At 59.0% G+C, this 27022-nt stretch overlaps 1 protein-coding gene across 2 annotated transcripts in view; it reads left to right on the top strand.

The window, feature by feature from the left end:
* Positions 1-1889: 1889 nt before the first annotated feature.
* The window catches only part of ZFPM1 (zinc finger protein, FOG family member 1), a 34311-nt gene continuing 9178 nt past the window's right edge, over positions 1890-27022 (top strand). Inside the window, exons 1-3 of one of the 2 annotated variants that reach the window (XM_074881296.1) lie at positions 1890-2058; positions 16818-16949; positions 18862-18951. In XM_074881296.1, coding sequence (XP_074737397.1) covers positions 2019-2058; positions 16818-16949; positions 18862-18951 — 262 coding nt within the window. In that variant the 5' untranslated portion in view covers positions 1890-2018. The remainder of the gene's footprint in view (positions 2059-16817; positions 16950-18861; positions 18952-27022) is intronic. The other variant, XM_074881297.1, reaches the window with a different exon arrangement.

Raw genomic sequence — 27022 nt, forward strand, 5'->3', positions numbered from 1 at the left:
TCATCACGCCCACGAGTGGCAGCGGGGAAGGGAAAAGCTCTGGATGCAGAGCTGCCTGCCCTGGGGTGCGATTCGGGGCCAAATGAGGTGAAAAACGCCATCAGGATTATTTTGGGGGGTGGCCAGCCAAGTGGGGGGAGAGCAAAGCCTTGTCCTCAGCAGCATCTCCCGCCCTCGATGTATTTTTTTTCTCCCCTGGAACTCTTCTTAATTCCTAACTTAATTTCTTTTGACATCCTCATTGCCGGCTTGACCTCTTTACTGGAATCATGTGCTGCTTAAAACTCATTATCCCGCCATTGGAACAGGAAGTTAATTAAAAACCCTTTAAAAAAAAAAAAGGGGGGGGGGGGGGGGAACCACACCCCATGTCCAGGGATAGGTGTAGAGGGGACACGGCCAAGCCGCTGTGCCGTGCCATGTCCCCGCTGCCCACCAGCCTCCTGCTCCCCCACTGATGCAAAAATCACATCACTGATCCAAAAATTGCATCACTGATCCCAAAAATCACATCACTAATTGGGGAGCACTGGCCATCGCTGCCAGCAAAGCCCCCCTGAGCCGAGATCAGCCACAGCCGAGGGCTGGATTTGGCAGAAATAGTTATTTTTCACAGCAGGAATATTTCTATCAGGGACCCAAAATATAAATGGCTCCCATTTACCTCACAGTTAGCCCCAAAATCACCATGTGGCTGCATGCTCGCGGCGAGGCCTGGCTCACGCAGCTGGGATGATGTTGGGGGGGACCCCAGCGCCTCTACGCCGCCCCCAGTGTGCCCTGGGGTGTCCCCCCCACCCCAACCCGGGATCACAGTGACCCTGGGAGTTTTTGGACCATCCATCTACAAATGAGCAGGATTTTAAGAGGGGTTCAGCATCCCAAAAAGAGGCCCCAGGGACCCCATAGAAAGATTTGGGGGACCCCACAGATGGGTTTGAGGGCCCCACGGGGGCTTTGAGGACCTCCAAAGGGGGGGGTTGGTGTCCCAATGAGGGGGACTGAGGTCTCAGAAAGGGGGGGATTGGTGGCCCCATGGGAGTTTAGGACCATCCAGAGTGGGTGTGAGGGTGAAAAGGGTGATTGGGACCCCAAAGCGGGGTTTTGGGGACACCAAAGGAGGGGTTGGGGTCCCAAGGAAGAGGTTTGGGGACACCAAGGGGGGACTGGAGTCCCAAAGGAATGGGTTGGGGACCCCAAACAAGGGTTGGGGACCACAAAGGGGGAGGTGGGGACCCCAAAGGGGGAGGTGGATCCCAAAGAAAGGGCTCAGGGACCCCAAAGGGACAGTTGGGGACCCCAAAGGGGGTGTTGGGGACCCCAAAAGGGGAGTTGGGGACCCCAGAGGGACAGTTGGGGACCCCAGAGGGCGTGATAGATCCCAAAGGAGGGGCTTGGGGACCCCAAAGGGGCAGTCGGGGACACGCAGGAGGGGCTGGGGGACCCCAAGGGGGGGTAGGACCGCGAAGGGGTGGGGTCAGGGTCCCAGGGCAGGGGGCTGGGGGCCTCCCGGGGGGCCCTGGAACCCCCAAAGCGGGTCTGGGGACACGCGGGAAGCTTTGGGGACCCCGGGGGGGGTGAGGTGGGGACACGGCGGCTGCCGAGGAGGGGTCTGGGGGGGGATCACCACCACCACCACCCCCCCAGAAGGCCCCGCCCCCTCCCGCGCCCCGCCCCGCGCCGCCGCCTGACGCCATCCGGTGGGCGTGGCCGGGCCGGGGGGCGGCGGCCTATGGGCGGCCGCGGCGGCGCGCGGCGGGGGCCGGGCCCCGCCCCCGTGGAACGTTCCGCGGGTTTGAGCGGCCGCGGCGCCCATTGAGAAAATCCCGCGGCGACGGCGGCGGCTCCGCTCCGCGCACGGCCCGGCCCGGCCCCGGCCCCGGCCCCGGCAGCGCGGGCGGGCGGGCGGGCATGCGAGCAGCCGGGGGCCCGCCCGCCGCCAGCCCTCCCCCCTCCCCTCCCCACCTGCCGCCCGCCCAGCCGCCAGCCGGGGCGCCGGGCTCGCCCCCCGCCGAGCGATGTCCAGGAGGAAACAGAGCAACCCCCGCCAGATCAAACGTGAGTCCCCGCGACCGGCACCCTCTCCCCGTACCCCCTTTCGGTGCTGCTTCCACACACCCCCCCCCCAACCCCTCCGCCCTTATTTTTTTTGCAGCTCCGGCCCCCTCCCCCCCCCGCCCTCCGCGGTGCCCACCCGGGATGGCCGCTGTGGGTGCCCCGGTCCTGCTACCGGTCGCCCGTTTTGGTCTCCGTCCCCGCCGCCTCCCCCTCCCCGCCTCCTGCCCCCCCTCCCCGCTCCCCGCCAGCGCGGTGGCTCCGGTACCGGCTCCTGATGGGGGCCCCGATAAGGCTTTAAAATATTCCGTTCTGCAAGTCCCGTCCTGATAACATCGCTCTGTCGGGACGGCCTGAAATTGTGATCTTATCTCCCCTGCCTGCCTCCCATCCAGCGCCGTGAGCCGGGGCGAGGGGCTCCCCGACACCCCCCCTCGGGGCTCCCCAGCCCTGCCAGCAGCTCCTCACCCTGCCAGGGGTTCCTCTTTCCGCACGGGCACCCCCCACCCCCCCCCCCCCATTTGTCATCGGTGCCACCGGGCCACGACGTGCCATTGTCCCCACTGACCGCGCTGGCCTCAACCTTTTGCCCTGCCCAGTGTCGTCGTGTCCCGTCTCCCCCTCAATTCCCACTGTGCACCCCAGCCCGGGCAGAGATGGGGTGACAACACCCCGAGCTGACAGCGGGAGGGACCACCGTGGGGTCCCACGGGACTTTGGCCACCGTCTGTGTCTCCCCATGGTCCAACCCATCATCCGGGAGCTGGTTTCGGTCCGGCGGGGATGTACCGGCTGCGCTCAGAAATTCTGTAAAGTGCTGGAAGTTTTTCGGTGACGGGCTTAGCTCGGCTTTTCTCCTTTCCTCTCCGGTGCGTGTGTGTGTTGGTTTTTTTTTTCTTTCCCCCTCGCGTTGATGGAAGCTGGCGATAAGAGGGAGATGGGAGGATAGGGAAGGCTGGCCACCATGTGATAATCTCGCTTTATCTTTCTCTTGAAATAATTGCAAGGCTGAGTTGCACCTACCTGTTTCCCTGCCTGGGGTGATTGCTCTGGTGATAAAGCTCAGCTAGACTTTTACCCGGGTAGAGTTAAAAATAGTCCCAGCTGCCTCCTATTTTTTTTTTCCTTTTGGTGATAGTTCTCTCCTTTAGCTTTAGCCAACTTCCGCGGCTTTATTTCGGCAAAAAGCCCGGCTGCCCAGCGATCCCTCCCCGGGTAACTCCAGCTCATTAAACCGGGAGCGTTAAGACCGAAGCGAGCGGTAGCGTCGCAGCTGCCAAAATAACGACGCCGATGTGGGCGATAGCTGCGTGCGGGGGGGGGGGGCAGACGCGCCGATGGTAGGACACCCATCTGGCCCCGGCACCCACCGGCGTGAACCTTGGTGGGGGGAAAAAAAATGGGGCTGGACGAGGCCGCAGCAGCTTGGCCGGGCGAAGGCGGCTCGTATCTCCTTCCTCTGCTGCTTTTCTGCAGAGATGTGAAGAAATGATAAAGTGGGAGGCTGATCTCAGGCCGCCAGCGATGGCCAAAACTGATTAAAAGCTGAAAGCTTGGAACCCTTCCTGTATGTGTCAACATGAAAACAGTCATTAGAGGCGGCGAGCGCGGCGAGAGCGCCTTGCCGCTGCCTCCGACGAGAGCCGAGGGAAGGTATGCATGAATCAGGGCTCCGGTAACCAGACTCCTCTCATGTACAGACCGGACCTGTTTCCACAAAGTCTATCCTTTTTATCATCTCGGCTGGAGCATTAAAAACCTCCTCCAGATTGGTATCTGCTGATTTTATTTTCCTGGGTGACGCTATGTTCTCACTCTGGCTTCATCTCTTCTGCGTTTTGGTTATTTTTTTTTTTTTAATTTTTTTTTTTAAAAGCTCGATGCGATGCGCAGATAAGCTCGCAGGGGAGATCGCCAGGAGAGCAGGCGATCGCCAAGAGCGATAAGACAAAGATCAGACAGCGGACTATATTTAACCGGCTGCTTTAACCACCTTCTTGTTCGCTTTTTGGGCTGGAGCGATGCAGCAGTGGAGGGGGACAGGGTGCCAGCGCTGTGGGGGTCCCTCCGAGCCTCCCCCCAGGAGCTCTGCCTGGTGGCACGCGGTGGTGAGGCTCTGAAAGCCGATTGCATCGAGATGGTGGCTTCCGATAGCCGAGAAAACACCCGGAGCATTTATTTATTTATTTTTGCAGGGTACCTGCCCGGGGTGGGAGGTGGGGGGACAGTTGCTTTTCACCCCCCACTCCATCCCTGGCTGTAAAAACCAACAACCTCCCCGCAGCTGCTGCTGTTTGTAACGTTGGGGTTTTGGTTGGGTTTTTTTTTTTCCTCTTTATTTTTTTTTTTTTCTGTCTTTTGTTCTGCTGGTAGATAGATGTAAGGGGCTGATAGAGAGCAGGAGCTGATCTCCAACCCAGATAGCCTGTTATATTTATTAACTTCAAACATGGGAGCGCGGGCACACAGCTGATGAGCGAGGCTGCTGGCAGCTGCCTGTGCGTGCACTCGCAGCGCCGGGTCTTCCGATGGGGGAACCTGATAAGCGGGAGATTGATCTCGTCTTGCTGATGAGCCTCTCCCTCTGTTGTTGTTCTAATATATATATTATTCTTTGTGTTGGTTTTGTTTTTTTTTTTTTCCTTCCGAAATTAACTGGAAGCGAACATCTTTGTGCTAGTTGCAGGGGCCTGTGGGGTTTGTTTTTTTGGTTTTTTTTTTTCCTTTTCCCTTTCTATTCTGCTTTCAGCTACAGTAGATCTGAGCTCCTGATAAGCGCCTAGGCCCGATCTCCATCCTGATAGAGATTGCCAGGGGAGATAAGGACCACTTATCTCTCCCCACCAGACCAGAGCAGGATTCACTACAACAACAAACACAGCAAAGAGGGGCGAAAGGGCTCCAACAGTTTGTTCCACTGCAAATGTGATTAACACAGGCGCTTTAATTATCTGATGGGGGGGGCAGCTGCATATGTGTTTTTATTTCTCAAGGTGTTGTTTTTTTTTTTTTCCCCCACCCCATGTACTCTGTGAAACAAGCTGGGCTGAGAAGCTGAGCTTTCCCCAGCTGCTGTTATCAGCTGCAGATGTTGCATTAGTTTGATGAGAGCTTTGACTTTCTTTTTCGATCGTTATCTCCCATTCTGCTCCGCATGGGCTGAGGGGGGGGGGGGGGGCGGTGGCGAAAGCACCATCATATTTTTGCTCGTGGATTTTCTTTAATTGCTATTAGATGGTGTTAGATAGCGAGTGCGAGCGCTGCTAAACTCCGCCACCTCTTGATAGGGTGGGTTGGGTTGGGGTGTTGTTTTTTGGTTGGTTTTTTTTTTTTTCCTCTTTTGCAAGCTTTGCTGCTCCTTGGTCCTGTGAGGGCTCCGTGGTGATGCTGAGCAGGGAGGTCCCGGTGCTGGGCAGGGGGGGTCATGGTGCCAGCCAGACCGTGGGATCCATCTGTCCCGGGAGCTTGGAAAATTGCATTTCTTGTAAAGATGACAGTGGCCAACCCAGTGTCTATTTTTAGCGGCGGCGTGGCGAGCCAGTGGCGTGGGATGCTCCCGGCACGCCTCCTGCCCGCTCCTCTCCCGCTCCCTTTGCTTGCTGAGTTGCTCCTTTCCTTTCACTCCGTGCAGGTGACTAACTGTCTCCACTTGCCTTTTTTCTCCCCCCCGCCCCGCACCCCCCCCCCCCCCCGCGTTGCTCTCGTGCTGCTGCACTTTTCCATCACCACCAGCCTCTGTGCCTCAGTTTCCCTGTCCACACTTGCCGGGGAGGGGATGCTGCTCAGAGGGGGTGTTGGGGGGGGGGGGGTTTCTGCCTGCTCCCCAGGGATGAGCTGGGTGCAGGTAGGGCCCCCCAGCTCTGCTCCTGAAACCGGTATTTTCTGTGCTTCCCTGGGGTTGCAGCCCCCGCCGTGCCCCACTCCTGGCATCCCGAGGGTGGCATCCCCGTGTCCCACATGTCTGCTACACCCACGGGCACTGCCTGCGTGCCAACCCCTCCCCTCTTGTGCAAACCACCCCCCCCCACGGCATTTGCCAGCCCTGACTCAGTGACATCCCGGAGTGACGGCTCCCTGGTGCTGGCACGGGTGCAGGCACCAAAGCCCTGCGGCACATCTGCCCCCGCAGCGGCTCTGCCGGCCTCTTGGGACGCAGCGTGGGTGACACTGGGGGCTCCCAGAACCGAGGACCCATCGTGGGGTGTCCCCCCCAGGTGAGATGGGGCAGGGTGGAGTGGCCCAGACTGATGATGCTGGTCCCACAATGAGCCCTCCCAGCCATCGCCGGCCATTTCCCCATGGCCACTGGGCAGCACCGCGGGGAAGCTCGGTGGAGGGTTTGCACCAGCCGCAGGTGATGCTGGAAGAAGTTTCTCTCCTCTTCCACGGCCAGTGGTCCAGGTGGGAGCATCCCTGTGGGCCCCGCATCTGGGAGAGGGGTGGGCACCGTGCTCAACGGCTGGTGGCCGAGGGGACTGCTCTCCCTGGAGCAGTATATCCATTTACTGGGCTCTGGGCCACCCCATGTCACTAGCTCCGTGCTCTGCTAGCCATGAGACATGTCACGGCTGTCCCATGTGGGCGCTTCCCTTGGTACCAGGGCACCCTCCGAGCCTGTTTTGGGGTTTATCCCCAGGAAGGCTCTTCCTGGCCATCCCCATCTCGGGGAGGATGCGTGTGGGATGCTCGGAGGGCAAGTGCCGGATCCAGGCTGGCCACAGCCATGCGTGGGGCACCCAGCAGCGCGGCAAAACCTGTTCTGCCGAGAGCCCCGGCGCACGTCGCTGCCGGCGGCCGCGGGGAGGGAAGGCGGCGCTGGCAGCCGCGGCGGCTTTGGCAAGCGGCTGCTTCCAGGGCCCGTGGGCGCTGGGGTTGGGTTGGTTTGTGTCTGCTGCCGCTCTTCCGCCTCCCGCCCCCTCGGGGGACACCCCCGCACCACCCCCTCCCCGGGCACCCTGAGCAGGCGTGGAGCCACGGCCATGCCCGTGCCACAGGGACAGTCCCCGGCATCCCACGCCAGAATGGGAAAACCACCTCCAGCTGGGATTTGCGGCTCCGGATCCCGACTTGCGTGGTTGGGCAAGGTCTTATTTTCCATTGTGAATCACAAGGCCACCTAGCAAGCTGCAGGTTCCCCTTTCGCCAAGTTGCAAGCCGGCCAGCTCGGCAATCAGGGCTTGGGAAGAAAGTAATCCTTTCCCCACGGGTGTTGCAGCAGATTGCGCAAGGAGATAGTGTCACGGGGCAGGTGATCCGTGGTTCCTGGAGAGGGGCAGCCCTGTCCCTTTCTGGGGACCTGTCAGAGCCACCCAGCGACAGCAGCATCCCCAAGACAAGGTGGTGTCAAGTCCCTGGGGAGCAGAGTCCTCCGGCGTCCCTGGGGTACCCCGTGCCGTGCGACACTCCCAGCCCCATGTCAGCCATGGGGTCGGTGCCACCAGTGTCCCTGGGGCAGGAGGGGACAATGTTGCCCCAACTGGGAGCCTGGGGATGGAGCTGCTGCGCCCTGAGTGGCGTTAGTGGGTTTGGGGTCAAATACACCCGTTCTGGGGCAGGGAGGAGGATGTTTTCCGTGCGTGCTGTCCATCCTGCTGAACAAAAAACCCCGTGATTTGCCTTGGAAAATGCTGGTTGGGGCGATGCTGCGGAGAAAGAACCAGCCCAGCCCTCCCACGGCCACGCAGCCGGGCGCTGGGACCAGAGGTTGCCCGCAGAGAGGGATGTGAGCAGCCCTGAGCACCGGTCGGAGCAACTCAGGGGGACGGCAGGAGCAGAGAAACCTGGTGCTTTTACAATTTCTTTATTTAAGAAGAAAAAGTGGAAAATGCCCCTCTGCCCGCCCTGCATCGCGCTCTGGCTCTGTGAGTCCTGTGGCCGTGCCGAGGGCATGGATTTTTCTTCCTGGGGGCCAAGAAATCAGCTCCATTGGAGAAGAGCAGGAGGGCAATATATCTTTTTTTTTTTTTTTTTTTTTTTTTTCCTGCGACATGTCCCATGACTGGTTTTGTTGCCTGACTCAGGGCTTTTGGACACTCTGGCTTGGCCAGGCTGCTGTCGCGCTGCTTATTTTATCAGGAAAGTTCAAGTGTTTCAGGGGTAATACAGTTCCCTCTTCCGATGGCTGCCCGGCAAAGGCTCCGCATTGTTCCTGCAGCAACATGTTTTTTTGGAAGGGATGAAATGCCGAAAGGAATGTAACTGCTGACCTTGGGCTGCAGTGGGGTTAAGGAGTGTGTGCCTATGAGTCACTCCAGATAAGAGCCTTCCACGGCTTTTTTCCTCCAAAATAATTCTTTATCTCCTCTTTCTCACATCAACATATTTTCTTGACATCTCCCATTCGATAGCGCGTGGAGGAAATGTGCTCCTCTAATTTGTTCATCTGATGAAATATAGATGCATTGTTTTCTCTCGTCCTTGGCGAGATGGGGGTCGTGGCCTCGGGCTTTGGGGATGCTTGGCGGGGTCAGTACCTGGATATTTGGGGCTGCTTGGCAGGGTCGGTGCCTGATTTTTGGGGATGCTCAGCGGGGTCGGTGCCCAGATCTTTGGGGATGCTCGGCGGGGTCAGTGCCCGGAATGCGCAGGAGGATGCCGGAGCAGGAGAGCATCACCCCACGAGTCACCAGCTCAGGGGACTGCGGGGAGGAAAAGCTGCTTTTAGTTTCCCCCTCCCTGCTCCGCCGGGAAGTTTGGCCGCTCGCTCGCTTCTCCATCTCCCAGCCGAGGCCTCTCATGCTACTTCCAGCTCCTATGATAATGCGGAAAGTTGAACTGGCCCCATTACTGCGCTGCGATGGTTGCCTTGATAACGCCCCGATAATGGCAGCGATAGCGGCAGCTCGGTAGCCAATGGCTCTGCCGCTCCTCCCATTAACATTCCCCACCACGGACCGGCTCGGAGCTGCCTATCTGCTCTCCATTTCCACTCCTCCGCTAGATAAGAATGGAAATACTGACTTCATAGCTCACTGATTAAAGTGTCTGGATTTCTTGATAATACACAGATAAATTATGTTTTTCAAAAAGAAGGTAGGGAAGGGAGTGTGAGGGGAGGGAAAAACCTCCAGTCCATTTTTATTATTACTTTTTTTTTTCCCTTCCCTCTTTCTGGCCGTGCCCTGTGGCTTGGGGTTTTTCTGCTCCAAAACACCCTCCCCAGTCTGTGCCCGGGGTTGGCAGCGGGAGGGCAGAGCCCTGCTCAGTGTCCTCGGGGATGGGGAGGGGGACACAGTGGGCAAAGAATTTTTGGGAGTGGACGGGGTGTATTTCGTGTGCGGTCATGTCCCCGCGCTGGGATGGAGATGCTGTCCTTGGGTCCCAGGGACCCGCTGGCATCGCGGGGATGCTCAGCTTCACCCGCTGCAGGGATGGCACCTGGCCGGGATCTCGGTACCGGCTGCGGTGTCTCGGGTGGGCTCTGGTTGTCCGCAGGGACTGGTTGGCAGGGCTCGGGGATGCTTGGGGAGGATCTGCCTTTCTACACCCATCTCCAGCCCCAAGCCTAGCTGGTTCTGCTGCCCGCTCCACAGGGATGCTTTGGGACGAGCCTTTGTCGCATTTTGGGCTTGACAAGGCCAGAGATGGGAGCAGGCACCGCTCCCTTAGCATCTGCTTTTCTAAATTATACTTGAGTTCCCTCGCTCGTCCCCACTGGAGCAAATGGGGCTCCCAGACTTTTTGGTTCCTTGCACTGGAAAAGGTATCGACCACAAGAATCTAAGTTTGTTTCATCTAAATATAAAACTAAAGAGCAAACAGTATAAAGTTCATTTTTTAATGTGCTGCCCCATTCCAGTTGGGCTGCTCTCTTTATTTTTTTTAGAGGAACTGTGATAAAAAGCAGTGATAAAGCCAGGACTGTTTTGTGTAGGAGTCGGTATCTGTGTTATCTATCTCCCTTTTTCACTCTCCGAGCAGCTCTGTTGTTTTTTACTCTTATCTCGCTCCACCAAAATGCCAAGAACAGGAAAAAAAAAAAATATTTAGAAAAAAAAAAAGAGGCAGCGCAGGCACGCGCATTTGCACAGAGGCAAACTCTGTGGAGCTGGCATGAATGGCTGTGCTGCTTGGAGTTGGAGGAAGAGGAGGTTTGGGGGTGCCAGGTGAAGGTGCTGGTGATGGAGGGGCTGTGCCATGGTGCTGGTCCAGCGAAGGCTACGAGGAGGGGGGCTGTAGCAGTTGGGGGGTTTGGGGATACCACTGTCCCAGCCATCCCTGGTGACCTTCATCTGCCAGGCTCGGTGCCAGCAGCTCACCCTGCTGCTTGCAGATGGGCCAGCCTGCCGTGTTGTACCCTCTTAGGGTTCTCTTCTGTGCCTGGAGCCCCCCCTGGACCCTACTGGTTGCTGCAGCATTGGCTGGAGACCCCAGAATGGTCCATGATGGCACTGGGAGCTGGCACTGGGCACACTGGGGGGGCTGGGAGCAGCACAGGGACACCCCAGCCAGAGCATCTTCGCTGATGGGTCTGGCCTTCTCGGCTGTGTCCACCGTCATCCTGGTCCCTGTCCCTCCATCCTTGTCCTCACCTGGTGCCATCATGAATGACAAGTCTCGGGGTGGAGGCTGGAATCTGTCCCTGTTTTCATCCCAGCAGCTTCTGGCAGCAGGATGGACCCAGCAGGACCTGAAACCGCTTCCCACGGGGAGGAGGCCGGCGCGGCATCTCCGGGGTAATTTGTCGCTAGATTAGCAAAGAGCTTGACCTCTGGCCTTGCCATCACCTGGTATTGATGGGCTCCGCCTGGCCGTGCTGCCCAGTGAGCATCCCACACCCCCCCCCCCAGCCATTCCCCACTGGAGCGGCTGTGATCCAGGTGGGAGAAAAAGTACCAGAATTGAGGGGTTTTTCACCCAGAAAAACTCCCTTTGGCCAGCAGCGGTGAAGGCGCCTGGTGCAGGAGCAGTGGTGACGTGGTGGCTTTGCACACCCGTGCTACCTTGCACACTCATGCACATTTAGAGCCTGATGCTCACGGATGGAGTTTCCTCCCATATTATCGGGGTATCCAGCTGCTCCCCAGCCCCGCGCTTGCACCAGGCTGCTCAAATCCTGCCCGGATCGGCGTGGGGTTAAACCTCTCAAACCGCTCTTGGATGGCGATTGGGATGAAGGACACCCCTGGGTCTCCCCAGTAAGGACCGGTCCCTCTCCACTGGCTGTAGAGGGACCCACCAGCTGCCTCAGTTTCCCTCCTGTGCTTTGAAGATCCTCTCCTGGCGCCGGCTCCCCGTGCCAGCCGGGAAGGCAGGACCGCGTTAAGCATCGCATCCCCTTCTCGCGGAGCAATCTGCTCCCATCCATCTGATGTGCTGGGGACGGCTCTATTAGACTCTCTCCTCTCTTAAAATCTATCAGGGCCTTATCGACCCCATCTGAAACGTAAAGTCACTTCATTGTCATTGTCCCTGTATTTTCTTTCTCATTATTTTCCCGTGCCCCCCTGCGGCCCGTCCCCCCCCCCACCTCCCCAGCTGCTGTTTGATATGATGCGGGCTCTCTCGCTATTAGTATTAGTAATCGCGGCCCCTGAAGTGAAACAATCTCCTGTAATCTATCAGCGGTTTATCGGCCCTATCTGAGCGCCGGGAATGGCTGGGCTCGGCGATGGCGCCATGCTCGGCCGCTGATAAAGTTACAGAGTTCAGGCGGTGATGAATGTTAAGTAACTGCACCCCGCGCAGATAGGATATGGACTTGGCAGGGGGAGCAGCTCCGGCTGAAACCAATCTCTCCCCTATCAGCAGAGCTGCTTTTTCTCAGGCTCTGCTTCTCCCCGGCTCTTTTCTTCCCCGACGGTTGCGGCCGGGGGCTCCCCCCTGGGGTGACAGTGCCCCGCATCGGGGAGGGATGCTCGGGGTGCTGCACCCCACGGGTGGGTCGATGGGGTGGTTTGTGTCGCCGCCATGGGGGTGTCAGCCCGGGTGTGGTTTTCGTGGGGGTCGGGATGCTGCGGAGTGCAGACGTGAGCATCCCCCCCCCCACCCCCCCAGCATCCATAAGGGCAGCATGCCCCTGTGAGCACTCGCAGCATCCTCCCCTCCCTGTGAGAAATTGCAGCATCCCCCACCATCCTTCATTCTCCTCCTGGATAAATTAGGCAACAATATATTATAAATTTAATCATAAATCATTATAAATACCCACCATGAGCATTTGCAGCACCCACACCCCCTCATCAGTGGTTGCAGCTTCCCCCATCACCTCCATTCCCCCACTACCCTTTATCCCCCTCCTGGAAAAATTGGGCCTAAATACTTTATAAATTTAATAATAAATTGTTATAATACCCACTATGAGCATTCACAGCACCCGCACCCCTGCCATGAGCAATTGCAGCATCCCCCACAATCTCCATTCCCCCACTATCCTTTATCCCCCCCCCTGGAAAAAATAGACCTAAATACTTTATAAATTTAATAATAAATTATTATAATACCCACCATGAGCATTTGCAGCACCCACACTCCCCCCAAAGCAATTACAGCATCCCCCACCACCTTCCATTCCCCCACTACCCTTTATCCCTCTCCTGGACAAATTAGGCCTAAATACTTTATAAATTTAATAAGGAATTATTATAAATACCCCCCATAAGCAATCACAGCATCCTCCACTATCCTTCATTCCCCTCCTGGATAAATTAGGCCTAAATACTTTATAAATTTAATTATAAATTATTATAAATCCCTCCCCCACGAGCAGTCGCACCATCTCCTCCCACAAGCAATTGCAGCATCCCACCAGCAATCGCAGCATCCCCCGCCACCTTCATTGCCCTCCTGGATAAATTAGGCATAATTTAATAATAAATTATTATAAATACAACATAAATCACCCCTCCACCTACCGCCTCCCCAAACGTATTTTATTTTTTCCTTGCCCTTTGAACACAGGGCACCGCAGGAAGGGTCAGGGTGAGTTTTATCTGGGCACGATGGAGAAGGGCCCCGAATTAGAGATAGGTACTGCTGGGGCTGGGGCTGGCCCCAACTGCTATCGGCTCCGTGCACGGGGCTGATATTTAATGTGCCGATATCCACGGGGGGAGCCCGGCCCTGGGATACTGCGGCCAGGCTGATAGGGGAGAGGGTTGGTCTGTGCTCAGAAAGGTCCATTTTTCTCCAAAACGAGGAGAATACCCTCGGGACCCCCCCATTTTTGGAGAGCGTTGTAATTTAATGCTGCATCCCAGCAGCATCAACCGAAGGGAGGGGAAAAAATAACCCGCTGGATAATGTGACCTTTGAGGATCGGCATCATTTCCCGGCCACCGAAACCTCGTTTGCCCTCGGCTGCGGCGCTTGGCATCCCCGATCCCCAGGGAATGGGCTCGGGGGCACCTGAGGTCATCAGTAAAAGCAAACATTAATACGTACTGGGGAAAAATTGGGTGAGAAGAGGCGGGCTGGTGTCCCATCAGATACCGGCAGTTTTTGGATTTGCAGCCCAGGTTGCTCTCTGGGCGTTGCTTGCCGTGGGGCTGACACGGCACAACCCTCTTACGAGACCCCGGGGAATCCCCACCCTGCGCCAGACCCCACCGAATCACCAGCGATGGTTTTGCAGCTGGTGCAAGGAAGGATCAGGAGTGGCTGAGACCCTCTCCGAGGGCATCTTTTCTCAGGGAATACCAACCCCTGTGCCTGCTCCTGCAGCCCTTTGCTCATGGCTGCAAAATTTGGGGGAAAATAAGGAGGTTTAGGGGCAGCGGTGCTGCCCCAAGGAGGCGATGCCTGAGCTGGATTCCCCGAATCTCGATCACGAGGTGGTGGATGAGCATCGTGGCCGTGCTTCGTGCACCCCAAGACGTGGGGAGCCTCACCTGGCTGCTTCGGGGTTTAGTATTATTATTTTGGTTTGTTTATTTAGTTGGAAGAGGGATTCAGAGCCAGTGCAGGGATAAGGAGGAGCTGGAAGGATGAAGAAGAGAGCCTTCATCCCGCTGCCCGCGTGGTCCTGGTGGAGCTGGGGATGTCTCTGGGATCCCGCTGGTGTTGGGGGGGTGACACCCCGGGGTCCCACTGTCACCGGGGGGTGACACCCCAGAGCTGCTGCACCATGAGCTTGGAGGTGCCTGTAGATGAGATTTGGGGTGCGAGGCCACCTGGATCCGGGCTCCCACCCACGCTCCCCAGCTCCCAGAACCCCCGCCTTGGGCTCATCACCTGCCCAGCCTTTTTATTTTTAAAAATAATACATTTTGGAGGTGGATGCGAGCAGACAAAAGCCAGGCGGTGAAGGCAGGTTGCCACCAGCCTGCACGTGTTTTCAGTCCAGGACTCACTTTCTGCCATGGGGATGACTCCTCCTCCTCCTCTTCCTCCTCCTCCTCCTCCTCCTCCTCCTCCCCGCTCCAGAGCTGGTGGGAAAGTCTGGGGCTGTTGCTATTTTCTATCTGTTATCGAGGCCTCTTATCACTTTGCTCTTGTCTGCGTGCCGGCTTTCGGAGCGTCCAGGGTCTCGCTCTTGGCAGCCTGAAGTCCCCCCTCCTGTTTTTTTTTTTTATTCACTATATTATTCCTTTCATTTAATTTACCAGCTAAGCGCAAAGAATCAAGAAAAGGTTTATTGTTGCTGCTCTGGGAGAACCTTAATTTGAGTGAAATGATCAAATCATTACCTGGGTAACGATGGGTTTTCCTACCACTGGAAAAGCCCCGGGAATGCCGACCCTCGCTCCCACCCGGCCCCGCGTCCCAGCCTGCGCACGGGTGACATGGGCACATCACCTCCGCTTCTGCCAAGTTTTTACAATCACTGTCATTTTTTTTTAAAAAAAGAAGAGAGAAAAAAAAAATCCTTCCTTGTTATAAAAAAAAAAAAAAGAGGGAGAAGGAGGGAGGGAGAAGAGTTAATCGTCGAAGCGGAGTATCTTGGAAGGGAGCATTTTTTGGCTCTTCCCCTCTCTGTAAAGCCAGCCTCAGTAATTCAGTTTTAAAGCATGAAAAAAGGGAGTTGATGAAATTCCACTATCAGCACTGAACCAATATGCAAAATATCTCGCCGAAAATCAAATAGCTATTATGTTTTCATTTCCATTTCAGCGTATTTGCTTAATGAAGAATAGACAGATCAGGCAAGCCGAGGGAGGCTGTGTGCGGTGATAACTGTGCAAGGCTTCCAGCAATCCCGGAGAAGTGACGCTCCGCTCCCTGCTCCGCTCCCTCTCCCTCCTTTGCCTTTTTTTTTTTGCCTTTTTTTTCCCCCTTTTTTAAATTTTTTTTTTTAGGCGATCCAGTAGTTCATTTAACCCACGCAGCTGGGAGCACCGGGCCCGGAGCATCCCCTGGGGATGGGTGGGAGCGCTGGGAGCGGGATGCTGCGGTGGGACAGGCTGGGGGTGGGGACGCATCCAGGGCCCGCGGTGACACAGGGCCGCTCGTGGCCACCCATCGTCCCCGTAGGCACTCGGTGACGCTGCCATACCCAAACCCCAGGTTTTATACAATTGCGTTTATACGGGGCATCCTCATCTCTCTCCTGGCTGGGGCTTGGTGTTTCAGGGTGGTCTGGGCACCCCTGGGTGGGTGCCACACGCTGTCCTGGCTCTGTCCATCCCTCCCGGAGTCTGTCCATCCCTCCCAAGGTCTGTCCATCCCTCCCCGGCCAGGCTGGAGGTGCCAAACCACAGAGCAGGCGAGAGTCGGGTTAACTTTATCAGAAGCCCAAGAGCCGTGAAGGCGTGAAGGAAGAAATTAGCCTAACAATGTTTCATTTACAGCGAGAGAAACGATTTGTTAGCTGGCGATTGTTTCTGAATATTATCAGAGCCTTTTTAATTGTGCTGGAACTGAAATTAGCAGAATTAGAATAAATTGCCTTCCCTTCTCCCGCAGCCTCTTTATTCACGCTCATTGTTGTCTGCTTTGTATAGATTATGGGCTCTTTGTTCTCCTGCTGTAAATATACATGCCTGGAGTCACAGAGAGCAGCTGAGGTCTGCAGAGGGATTGTCACCACGCCGGTCGCCCTGCCCGCACGCCGGCCTGGCCATGCGGTGCCGGATGGGGCACCGGGCAGCCCCCAGCGCAGCTGCGGCACAAGCCGCGTGCGCCGCTCTTTCCTTCTTGATTTTGCGGAGGGGGATGCTGCGTTGCCATGGAAACGGCTGGCAGGGCTGTTTTGGGGGGGGGAGGGGGGGGGACATGACACATGCTGCTGGGGTGTCCCCCACATGCACCCTGTTTGCGCCCTCCGTGCATCCTGCTTGCACCCCACTGCAGCAGCCCTCTTTGTGCGGGGCTGGGGGGGTTGTGGCAGGGGTTCCCCCTGACAGACAAGGGGTGCTGGGGACTGGGGGCGGACGGTCTCTGGGGTCCCTCGCCCCATTCGGGACAGGTGCCCGGAGCGGGGGTTTGGGTGGGCAGCATGGGGGAGTGGAGCAGTGAGCTGGACACCTCGCCGTGCCGCAGCCCTGTGCCTGTGGTGTGTGGGGACCCTGCTCGCTTCCCTGGGGAGATGTGGGGCTTGTTCCCCACGGTGTCTTGGGGGAGGAACCGGGCATCTCTCAGGGGACACCCCGGAGCAAGGCGGTGGCTCTAAAAACCCCTTGTACAAGGGGACAGGGGACCCCAGGGAGATGCAGGGCTGGTGGGGAGGGGGTTTCCCTTCCCATGGCATCTCCTCCTGGCCCTTTGCCAGCCCCCGAGGCACTGGCATCCTACATTTCCCAACTGGGAACACCCACTGGGGTTTTTTTTTTTCCCTCTGGTTCACCGCCTCCCCCCCCTCAACCACCCGCTCTGTGTTTTGGCAGGTTCCCTGGCAGCGATGGAGGAAGGTGAGGATGGCCCAGCAGGGGAGAAGAGCCCCTCGGAGAAGGACGGGGCCGCCTCAGACCGCGAGGGCTCCGCTGAGCGCGACACCTCCAGCCCCCCAGGCAGCGAAGGTGAGCCTCGCCGCGATGGCGGGGGGCTGCCCGTGGTGTCCCCCCACCACAGGGACAGGCTCTGCCAGTGGCCAGCACACCAGCACCTTGGGCATCATCTCCGCTGTTGGCGTGTGGTGTTAATTAGCAAACGAAACATCCTGCCCACCCATCGGGTTTGGGCTGGTTAAGCAACACCCCCCCAGTCTCCTTGGGGTGCTCCATCCTTCTGGGCACCCTCCAGCTGGTGGTGGGACCTGCTGGGGGCAACCTGGCCCCGGGGTGATGACGAGCAACCGGCCAGGAGCGAGGATGCTCCCGACACGGAGGGGCTCCCCGCGGCTGGTGCAGGCAGGAGCAATCTCAGCTTGTGGGGGGGCAGCGGCGTGGCGGGGAGGTGGGGGGGGCCCCAGGCTGAGCTGCTGGAAACCGGAGGTGAGTCGCTGGCCGTGACGGCTGCTAATGAGCATCATCGCCCTGTATCTGTTTCAGCGCCTTTCACCCGCCCCGGTGCTGTGCCACTGGTGACAGCCAAGGGATGTCAGGGGTGCAAAGTGTGCCCCCCCCCAACCCCTCCCAAGGATGTAAAGTGACTGTTTGGGGTGTAAAGTCACATCCCTGAGAGTGCAAAGTGGCTGCCCAGGGTGCAAAGCAGCCACCGAGGCCGCACATGCTGGCAGTGGCGGTGCCACGGCTGGGGCTGGGGGGACAGGGCCGTTGCTGCCTGCTTCCTGCCCGCGCTGCCTGCCTGCCTGCCTGCCTGCCTGCCTGCCTGCCGCCGGGCCGTGCCCCACCCCAGAGGTGGCTGCGTTTCAGGGCCGGGCCGAAACAGTCCCCAGATATCCTTTAAGTTCCTTCCTGTGGAGGTGGGGGCAAATCCTAATCAGTTAATGTTTGCAGTGCCCTTCGAGATAACCGCGGCAGGGCAAGGCTGCACCGGCTAATGGAGCCGGCTGGTCCCCACTGAGCACCCGCTGCCCTTCACCCCCCAGCACCCCAAACCCACGGGACCCAAGCCGTGATGCAATGGGAAGGAAGGGGCGATCCACGCCGGACCCCCGATAGCCCAGGGCAGGCTCACTGGCAAACTTTGCTCGGCAGCAGGGAGAAGCGAGCGGCTCTTATCTGATGGGGGAGCCGGGCTGGGGGCGAGGGAGCCGGGAGCCCGGGCGCGGAGCTGCACCTGGCACTAGCCTGCCTCGATAAAAAGGTGATAGCAGAGATAACGCTGAGCAGCAATAACGGCCACTAAAGCTTTCAGCGCGATGGATAAAAATCGATATGCCAGGCACTTTGATTTATAGCCAAAAATAATAGGACTTTTATACCCGGTGATTGATTTATTTGATGTTAATCATTCCGCTTATCACCTGTATTAATAATCTCCAATGCCGGTGACGTCACCCCTGGGTGTTCGCTCTGGCGCCGATCGATTGGGCTCCGCGCTGGTTATCCGCCCAGGACGCCAAGGCAAACATGTACTTTGGGCGCTAATCTTCCACACTGTCATATGCAGATAGGCTTTATCAGCTGCATCTCCAGCAGCAGTTAATGGAGAAAATAATTGTTATCAAGTTGCTATGAATACGCCACAAATAGAGCCGTGACGGGAGCGGGGCTGAACCGGGTTGACGTGGGGCCCGCGGTGGGATGGGAGAGATGCGGGGGGTTTTCAACGGGGTGGGTTCTTTCAGGGTTGCCCACCCTGAGGTGGGCTTGGTTGGCCTTATGGGTGCAGGGGGCCCCCACAGCCTGGTTTTGGGCACAGGGATTTTGAGGGGAACCCCCCCCATGTGCAACCTTGAGAGTGAGCCCCCTCCCTGCGTGCATCCTGGCCCCCGGGTGTCACTGGTCGGGTGGTCCTGACCCCTGTGGGGTGCTGCCGCTGAAATACCCCACACGTGACCTGCCGCTCTTCCCTCTCCTGCTGCAGAGTCCAGAGACACCCCGGAAAGTCCGAAGGACACGGAGAAGCCAGATCCTGGAGAAAACCCGCAGGAACCAGACGCCTGGAATGGGCCAGGTGAGTCCCCGGTGTGCAGTTGGTCATCCTGCTCTGTCCCGGCTGGACCACAGGCAGGCAGAGCAGCCCCCAGGGTGTTCACCTCCTCTCGCAAAAAACAGTATGAGGAGGACTGGGAGCACTGAGAGCTGGGCAGGCTGCAAATACCAGCACTTCTAGTGGGAGAGAAGGGTACAAGATGATGGTTGTGGTCCCCCATGTTCCCAAGCTGCTGTTGGGAGTATAAAAAAATGATCTGGAAGCGGCGAGGATGCCGGCACTGCGCTCCCCAGCGCGGGGAGGGTTTGGACCCCGTCCTGCATTGCCCCACGTTCGCGAGGGCACTTTGCAACCATCCTGGCAACCACAAGAGCGACGCTCAAGCGGTTTCGTGATGGTTATCAAAACCCCAAGGAGCGAATACAACCGTCTATCTCCCTCTCGGTATCTCCACGCCGGGGCCGCTGGCACCCTGGCAGCCCGGCAAGGCCAGGCATGCTGTGTGGGTACCCCGCGCCCTATCACCCCACTATCTCCAAACCGACCCGCCGATGGGGTTACAGTCGGGGCTCCGCGGCGCAGATTGGGTTTGCAGGGGCCTCTCTGCTGGAGAGGGAGGTGAGACCCCCCCGCCAAGGGTGGATGTGCCATATTTCACACCCCGTTGGTGCTGCCAGCCCCTCCCAGGCCAGGTGATGCGCGTGGATCTGGTTTGGGAGCAGCCTCGTGGAGCAGCGCGCGATGGGAAGGGGTGACCCCGATGCAGGACAGCGATCGCCCTTCGGGGATGGAGCCAAGGGATGGGGGGTCTCGGTGTGTCCCCAGGGCCACCAGCCTCCCGCGGGGGCTGGGCGATGGAGAAGCCCTGGGAAATGGCAGCTGCCAGCACATGTGCTCCTGCAGCTGCCGAAATCCCCACAGCCGTGGCCCTGCTGCCCCTTCCCGCCCCGTCCGAGGGGAAGCTCTCGCCGGCCCCGCTGATATCCCGGCCCTTCCTGCACGCCGGGCAGGAAGGAGCTGCGAGGCCGCCCCCGTCTCCTCCTTATCTGCTCCCCGGCCCTTTGCCCCCGGCACCGCCGGGCTCCAGCGCTGGCATGAGGGTGCAGGGCAGGAGGGGGCTGCAGTGCCAAACCCAAGGGTGTCCCTGTACCCCGGGGGGGGTCACGGCACCGTGCAGCCCCATCTCCCAGCACCACCATCACCCACGGGCTCCCCAAAAGGAACCACGGAGCCTCGGCTCTGGCCATGCCTCCCCTTCCCCCCCCCCCCCCCTTCCCTCGCCAGAGCGGGTTATTTGCATTCTTTATGTAAAAGAGATTTTATTATCGCCTTCTCCCAGCCCATCTCTATTCTGGTAATTGGAGTGGTATTAATTTCTGTGTGGCTGGGAGTTGATGGCGGTCCGGCGATGCTGCAGCGATAGGGTGTTCCTTTCGCACCAACCGCCGCGATAGCCCGTCTATCAGGCGCTCTGCAGGCTCTGCACTTATCAGGGATGGAGCTGGCGAAAAGGGAAACTCTGAGCAGCCTGAATTTTCTTTTTTATCTGGCAGGATCCGCCGTATGTCAGCAATGGCAGCCGCGAAGATGCGGCGCAGCGGTGGGGGGGCGGGGGGGGGAGGCAAGCAGGCTGCTCCGGGTGCCTTTGTTCGCGCCCTGCAGGGTCTCACTTTCCCCTGGTTCTTTTTGGGGGGCTACGGGGCTTAAACACTCCCCCCTCCCCAATGGCTTTGCCCTCTGGGTCTCCAAAACTGGGTGCACCGGAGGTTTGGCAGCGTGGGGACGTGGTGTGCCGGGACCTCGCCGTGGGGCTCCTTGGCCCCGCGTGCTGGCGGGGGAGAAGGAGTATTTTGTTTTATCTTTGAAATGACCTTGTTCGCTGGAGGGGGGTGCCGCTCACCCAGCTGATACGCAAATCCCCGGGAGCTGGAGGCTCTAATCCTCAACTTGGGAGCCTTTGCAGATGTGCCATCCCTTTGGCCGGGGTGCTGGGACACCCCGACTCAGCTCTGCTTCCCGATGGGATCTTGGGATCTGTGCTTCATGCCAGCCACTTCATCCTCTGGCGGGGCTGGAGAGGAGATGTCCATCCTCCCCAGATTCCCCCAAACCCCCCGCAATCCCCCCAAACCCTTCCGCTGTGCCCCAGGTTTTCATCTTTTCCCTTCGTTTTTGTTTGCTCTGGAGTGAGGTCGGTAGTGGAGACTTTTGGGAGCGCCCACAGCCTCCAGCTCCCCTCCCGGGGCTGTCCCCTCCTGCCCATCACTGCCCAGGCAACCTCACCAAGTCCAGCCAATTTTCCTAGAGGGATAAGGTGAAAAGCTCCAACAAATTTCACAAATGTGGTCTTGGGACAGGGGAGTGGAGGAGAACAAGCCCCTGCTGAGGGATGGGCTGCTCAACCACGTTATGAGACACCGGAGAATCCCCACTGGGAGCTTCCAGGAGGCTGCAGCCCCTGGGTAGCCGGCACAGCGTTGGCCTTTCTGCAAGGGGAGATGAAGCTTTTTGCTTCTGTCCCTGTGGGGACACCAATGGGCCATCGATAGCGAAGGGATGGAGCAGAGGGGGACAAACCCAGGGTGATTTCTGCCCCGTCCCCGCCGTGTCCAAAAGAGCAGCGGTCACTCCCAGGGGGTTCCTCACCCCCTTTCCTACAGCAGCTTTGCTATTTGGGTCCCCACCAAGATTTCCACCTCACTGAGCCCCCAACCCCCCACTGCCGGCTTGTCTGTTCAGGGTTTATTTAATTGCTCCCAGGCAGTAACAATGGCTCTTGGTTAATTATAGGTCCACATCTCCCAGGACCAGCCATGAGCCCCAAATCCATCCTCACCACCAGTCCTTCATGCAGGGGATCAGGATGGGACAGAGCAACTTCTTATTTTTTTGGTCCATCTAATTAAAACTGCAAATTTTTTTTTTTTTTTGACCCCCCGCCTCCTCCTTCCCCCTTTGCCTCCCGCTCGCCTTCGGTTGTGTTTATCTGCGCCGCGACTCCTGCCTGAATAATCTCCGGCTGCCCGGAGTTTGTCTGCAAACCTCAAGGTTTATTATCGGGGCGAGCAGGGCACGCCGAAGAGGGACGGCTCGTCCGGAGGGACGGCCCCGTGCCACATCTGCCCCATCGCTCCCCCTTCCCCTCCGCCCTGGTATGTGTGGGTGGGAAAAATTATTCCAGCTATTTCTTTTTATCGCTGGGAGCCGGGCTGAGCAGCAGATAGTTGTGTTTGTGTTAGATTGCTGGGGGATGGGGAGAAGTTGGGGTTCAGGGCAGTAGCCCCCACACTGAGTTGGGGGGTCCCCCAGGGCCCTGAACCCCCTCCCTGCCTGGCTTGTGTCCGGCAAAGCCACGTGCTGGCACTGAAGGCAGCGGGATGTTTGGCATCAGGATGGGGATGGTCGCAGCAGGGGCGGTGCCACCTGTCCTGGATTGGGGACATCAAAGGGGGGACCCTGTCCCTGCTGGGGACTGTACCCACAGGTCCCTGCCCTCAGTTCAGCCTCTGGCTGGGGACGCTGCAGGGTGGAGGGGTGCTCCAGGCAGTTTGGGGACACTGGTGGGGTGAAGGGATGCTCTGGACAGTTTTGGGGACACTGCTGGGGTTGCTCCAGCTGGTTTGGGGACATTGATGGAGTGAAGAGATGCTCAGACCAGTTTGGGAACACTGCTGGGGTGGAGGGTTACTCCAGCTGGTTTGGGGACATTGATGGGGTGAAGGAATGCTCCGGCTGGTTTTGGGGACACTGCTGGGGTGGGGGGACACTCAGAGCAGGCTTTCCCACAGTCTGGCAGGGACACCCCTGCGTGGGGCAGCCCCGGGGGCTGCTGAGACATGCAGGCAGTGTCCCCCGCTCTGTCCCCATCCTCCCCTCCATTTTCCCTTGGGAAGGAAAAAAAACGCCTCGTATACTTGGGGTGGTAGCCCTGGGGGTGATGCTGCCAGGCTCATGGTGACTGACAGCTGTCAATCACTGCTGTCTTGTCGCTCTGGCCATGCTGCCCCTCCATCTGGGTGCTGCCCCCCCAGGGGTCTTCCCCCGCCTCCCCAGCCCATGCAGCCAGGCCCTGCCCAGCGCTGCGGCAGTGACCCCCCCCACGCTGTCCCCTCCCGTTTTCCGGAGGGGATATCTGCCCTCTGCATCGGCTCCGGGGGCCCCTCCGCTCCCCTTCCTCCCCCTCCCCGGCTTCCTGCCCCCCTCCACTGCACCCCTACCCGCTGCCTGGCACCAGCCTGGGCAGAGCCGGGGGGTCCCAGCAGCCCCACGAGTCGGGGGGACAGAGCAGGGACAGGGGATCCCCGGCACAGGGGTCCAGGCAGCCCTGGGGAAACCAGGGAATTTTCCTCTTTCCCATCCTCCCCGAGCGCTTTCTGATGTTATTCCCAGTGTTTATTCCTGTCCCCATCCCTGCGGGCACGGCTCCCATTTATTTCCCGGGATGGGGACCCTCTTGGGGCCACATCCCAGCGGGATGCAGCAACACCCTAAATGCAAACATGGCGGGGAGGCTTCTCGGGGCGCATCCTGCTGGGGCAGGGCACCCCAGCTTCCGTGGGGCGATCCCGGGGTGACGCGTGGCACGGCCGGTGCCCGCCCCGCTGCGGCGCCTGCCAGCTGTGCAGCACAGCTGGCGAGCAGGATGCCCGGCCCTTTTGGGGTGCCCTCCCCCCCATTCCCTCCCCGGGCGCTGGGAGGTGCCAGCTCTGCTCTCCGGGGTAGGTCACAGCTCCTCCATTAACCGGGGGCAGGGTTCAGCCTGATAAAAGATTTGCTTTTGTACTCTGTCAAAAAAAAATCAATAAATTGCAAGCGATGGGCAGGAGCGATAAAGGCAAAAAACTCCCCTCAGCTCCTGCCCCGCCGGGGCAGCCGGGTGCCCTCCTGCACCCCAAACCCGGGGAGGCAGAGCCAGCAGCAGCCCAGCTCTCCCACAGCCATCCCCCTTTGGTCGAACACAGCTCTCAGCCAGAGCATCCCCAGGCTGAGCCCAAGCAGGCGCAGCCCAGCAAGGCTCGAATTTAAACCCTCCTCACTCCTTTGTCGTCCCCAAGGCTGCCCTGATTACTCGAGCACCCGGGACGGCAAAGCTGGGATAATCTCCTTAGCCCCTTTGGAGAGATTTCCCTTTGTGAGCGGAGGTGAAGAGTGGAGATGCTGCGTGTTCACAGCTTAAGACTCTTCCCAATCGGCTCCCTCCATCTTATCGGAGCGGTGCCATCACATCATTTCACTAGTTGAGTTGTCAGGATTTATTCCTTCCGCCGCGCACTTGCCGCTTCTAAAAACAGCAGCGGGGGCGCGCGACGGGGCCGGGCTGGGGCTGCCGGGGGAGAGTTGGGGCTTTTCCAGCTTGGCTTTGCCCGGACGGGAGCGGGAGAGCCACGGGAGGTTGGGTACTGATGGGTGGATGGATGGATGGATGGATGGATGGATGGATGGATGGATGGATGGATCCATCCTCCCTCCCTCCTGGGGGTTCCCATGCCGTGGGGACATCCCGCACGTGCTGGGATGGCAGCAGGAACCACCAGTTCAGCCCCATTCCCCCAGGCTCTGCAGCACCAGGGCTTGTGCGGGGGCTGTACCTGGCGCTGTGACCGCCACCCCCAGGGCTGGCAGCCCCCCGGGGCTGGGCACAAAGTGCTGTATTAATAGGAGTGGCACGGGGTGGCTGGTGCTGGGACACGGTCCCGTGACACCCCGATAGCTGTATTTATCCAGATAGTATCCAGGCAGCTGCAAACACTGTGGGGACCTCCGAGCCCAGGTCCCCGCTGAGGGGCAGAGCTGGTTCATTCAGATTTAATTAAAGTCCCACGCATGCAGTTAGGGTGAGGGGATGCTGGACCCGCTTGGGATGGGTGGGTTTGCACGGCGCCGGCTGGGCCCCCTCTGCCCATCCCTCCTGCTTGCTCCCGCAAAGAAAGCAGATGGGTTTTTTTTCAAATTTTTTGCAAAAAACCAAAAAAGCGTGGATGCGGCTGCACCTCCGGCTCATCCAGGAGCAGACATGGGGCAGCCACAGGAGCTGGCCCGGCTCGGTGCCGCATCCTCACTCAGCCACAGTATTTATTTCCCCAACCATAAGCGTGCCGTGGGTACTTCATCACACCCCAGTCCTGTGCTCACCCCGTGCCGGAGGAAGATGCAGCCACATCGCACGGTGCTGCCTCACCGGCACCATCCTCCCTCCCCGTGTGCCCCCCCCTTGCACCAGGACCCCCATGTCCCCCCGGGACGCAGGGGCCAGCCGTGCCTTTCTTAGCCATCGATCGCCCGATGCGTGGCTGTGGTGTGATGACGGGATTAATCTTTGCTCTCCGGCACAGCTCAGCCTATTTCTTTGAAATCTCTCGATGGGGAGATAAGCTGAGGCGCAGCGCCGGGCGAGCAGGCTCTGGCAGCCCCGGGGGGGACAGGGAGCAGCCCCGGTGCCCCGTGTTTCAGAAGCGGGCAGAGCACCGGGGGCTGGGCTGTGCCGAGCAGGTGCACCCAGCTCGCTGGGAGCTTTTTCCCCTCCTTCCTTCCTTCCTTCCTTCCTTTCTGCTGCTTTTCTTTGCAACGCAAAGCAAACAGCCGGGTCCCTGCCCAATTTGGTTAATGATCTGGCAGATAAACCCTCCTGCGATAACAGCGGGGCCGGCAGGGCACCGCCTGGCCGGGGACCGATGGCCAGATGAGATATCCGGGGTGGTGTTCACCTGCCGGGGGGGGATCCCACAGGAAGGGGGCCCGCACCCACAGACTTTGCTCCTCGCTGGGGAAGCTGTTGGGGGGTCACCCAGGGTACCCCGCAGGCTGGCACTGGCTCTTCCCAGCCTCCCCAGGTTGCAGGCAGGGCCATGGGGCTGGATCCGGCACCATCAGAGCCTGGGGATGGGGGTTGCTGCCTGCTGCATGGTTGTCCCCACATGGGGATGTGACTTGCTCGCTCTGGGCTTTTTTCCCATGTGGGGACAACGTACACCATCTCCCACAGAATCACCTAGGTTGGAAAAGACCTTGAGGATCCTCCAGTCCAACCATGAACCTCACCCTGACCGTTCCCAACTCCACCAGATCCCTCAGCGCTGGGTCAACCCGACTCTTCAACCCCTCCAGGGATGGGGACTCCCCCCCTGCCCTGGGCAGCCCATTCCAACGCCCAACAACCCCTTCTGCAAAGAAATCCTTCCTAAGAGCCAGTCTGACCCTGCCCTGGCACAGCTTGAGGCCATTCCCTCTTGTCCTGGCGCTGGTTCCTTGGCTCAAGAGACTCATCCCCCGTCTCTGCACCCTCCTGTCAGGGAGTTGTAGAGGGCCATGAGGTCTCCCCTCAGCCTCCTCTTCTCTAGACTCCCAGGCTGCCCCATCCTGGCTCGGCATTATTTTCCCCGTGCCAAGGGAGAAACGCAGTGATGCTGCGTGCTTCGTTTGTAAAATTGCCTTTTTCCTCCTCTTTTTTCTGGCCGTACCAACATGGGTGCAGCTGGGTACCGCAGTGGCTCTGGTAGCACAGGGACACCCCTCTGGACGGAGACCCCCTTGGCACCGCTGCCTGGGGTTCACCCCCGCCCTGTTTTTGGGGTGACACTGGTGGATTGGGCCAGTGGCCGGTGCTGTGGCCACCGGGCACTGGCGGGGAGCGGGGCCAGCTCCGGCAACACTATTTTTGTCCCCCTGTCTGGAACGGTTTTCTCTTTATCAACGCCTGCGTGTTTTCTCTGCTGGGGATTGATACACAGAAGATGAAGTGCTCTGACATGGGAAGTGTCAGGCGAACGCTCTTATCTTGGAGACATGGTCTCCTGACCCAAATGCCGCTGATTACCAGTGAGACGGGGGGAAGGGGGGGCAAAAAGGGGGGGCAAGGAGGGGAGGAGGTGGCGGTTGGGCTCCGTTCCCCGAAAGCAGCCAGGGTGGCAAAGCCAGAGGGGAGCCACCACCACTGGGGCTCTCCTGGGGATTTGAGGGTTTGCTGTCCCTCCCCGGAGCTGGGGGGGTGAGGACCAGTGGCCTGGGGGTGCTGGGACTGTGATGGAAGGGTTGGAGGGAGCCTGGTACCCCAGCAGAGTGTCGGGAGTCAGCGGGGAGCCGGGCGTTGGAAGCA

This window comes from Strix uralensis, chromosome 12, assembly GCF_047716275.1.
Source record: "Strix uralensis isolate ZFMK-TIS-50842 chromosome 12, bStrUra1, whole genome shotgun sequence".
Taxonomy (NCBI): domain Eukaryota; kingdom Metazoa; phylum Chordata; class Aves; order Strigiformes; family Strigidae; genus Strix; species Strix uralensis.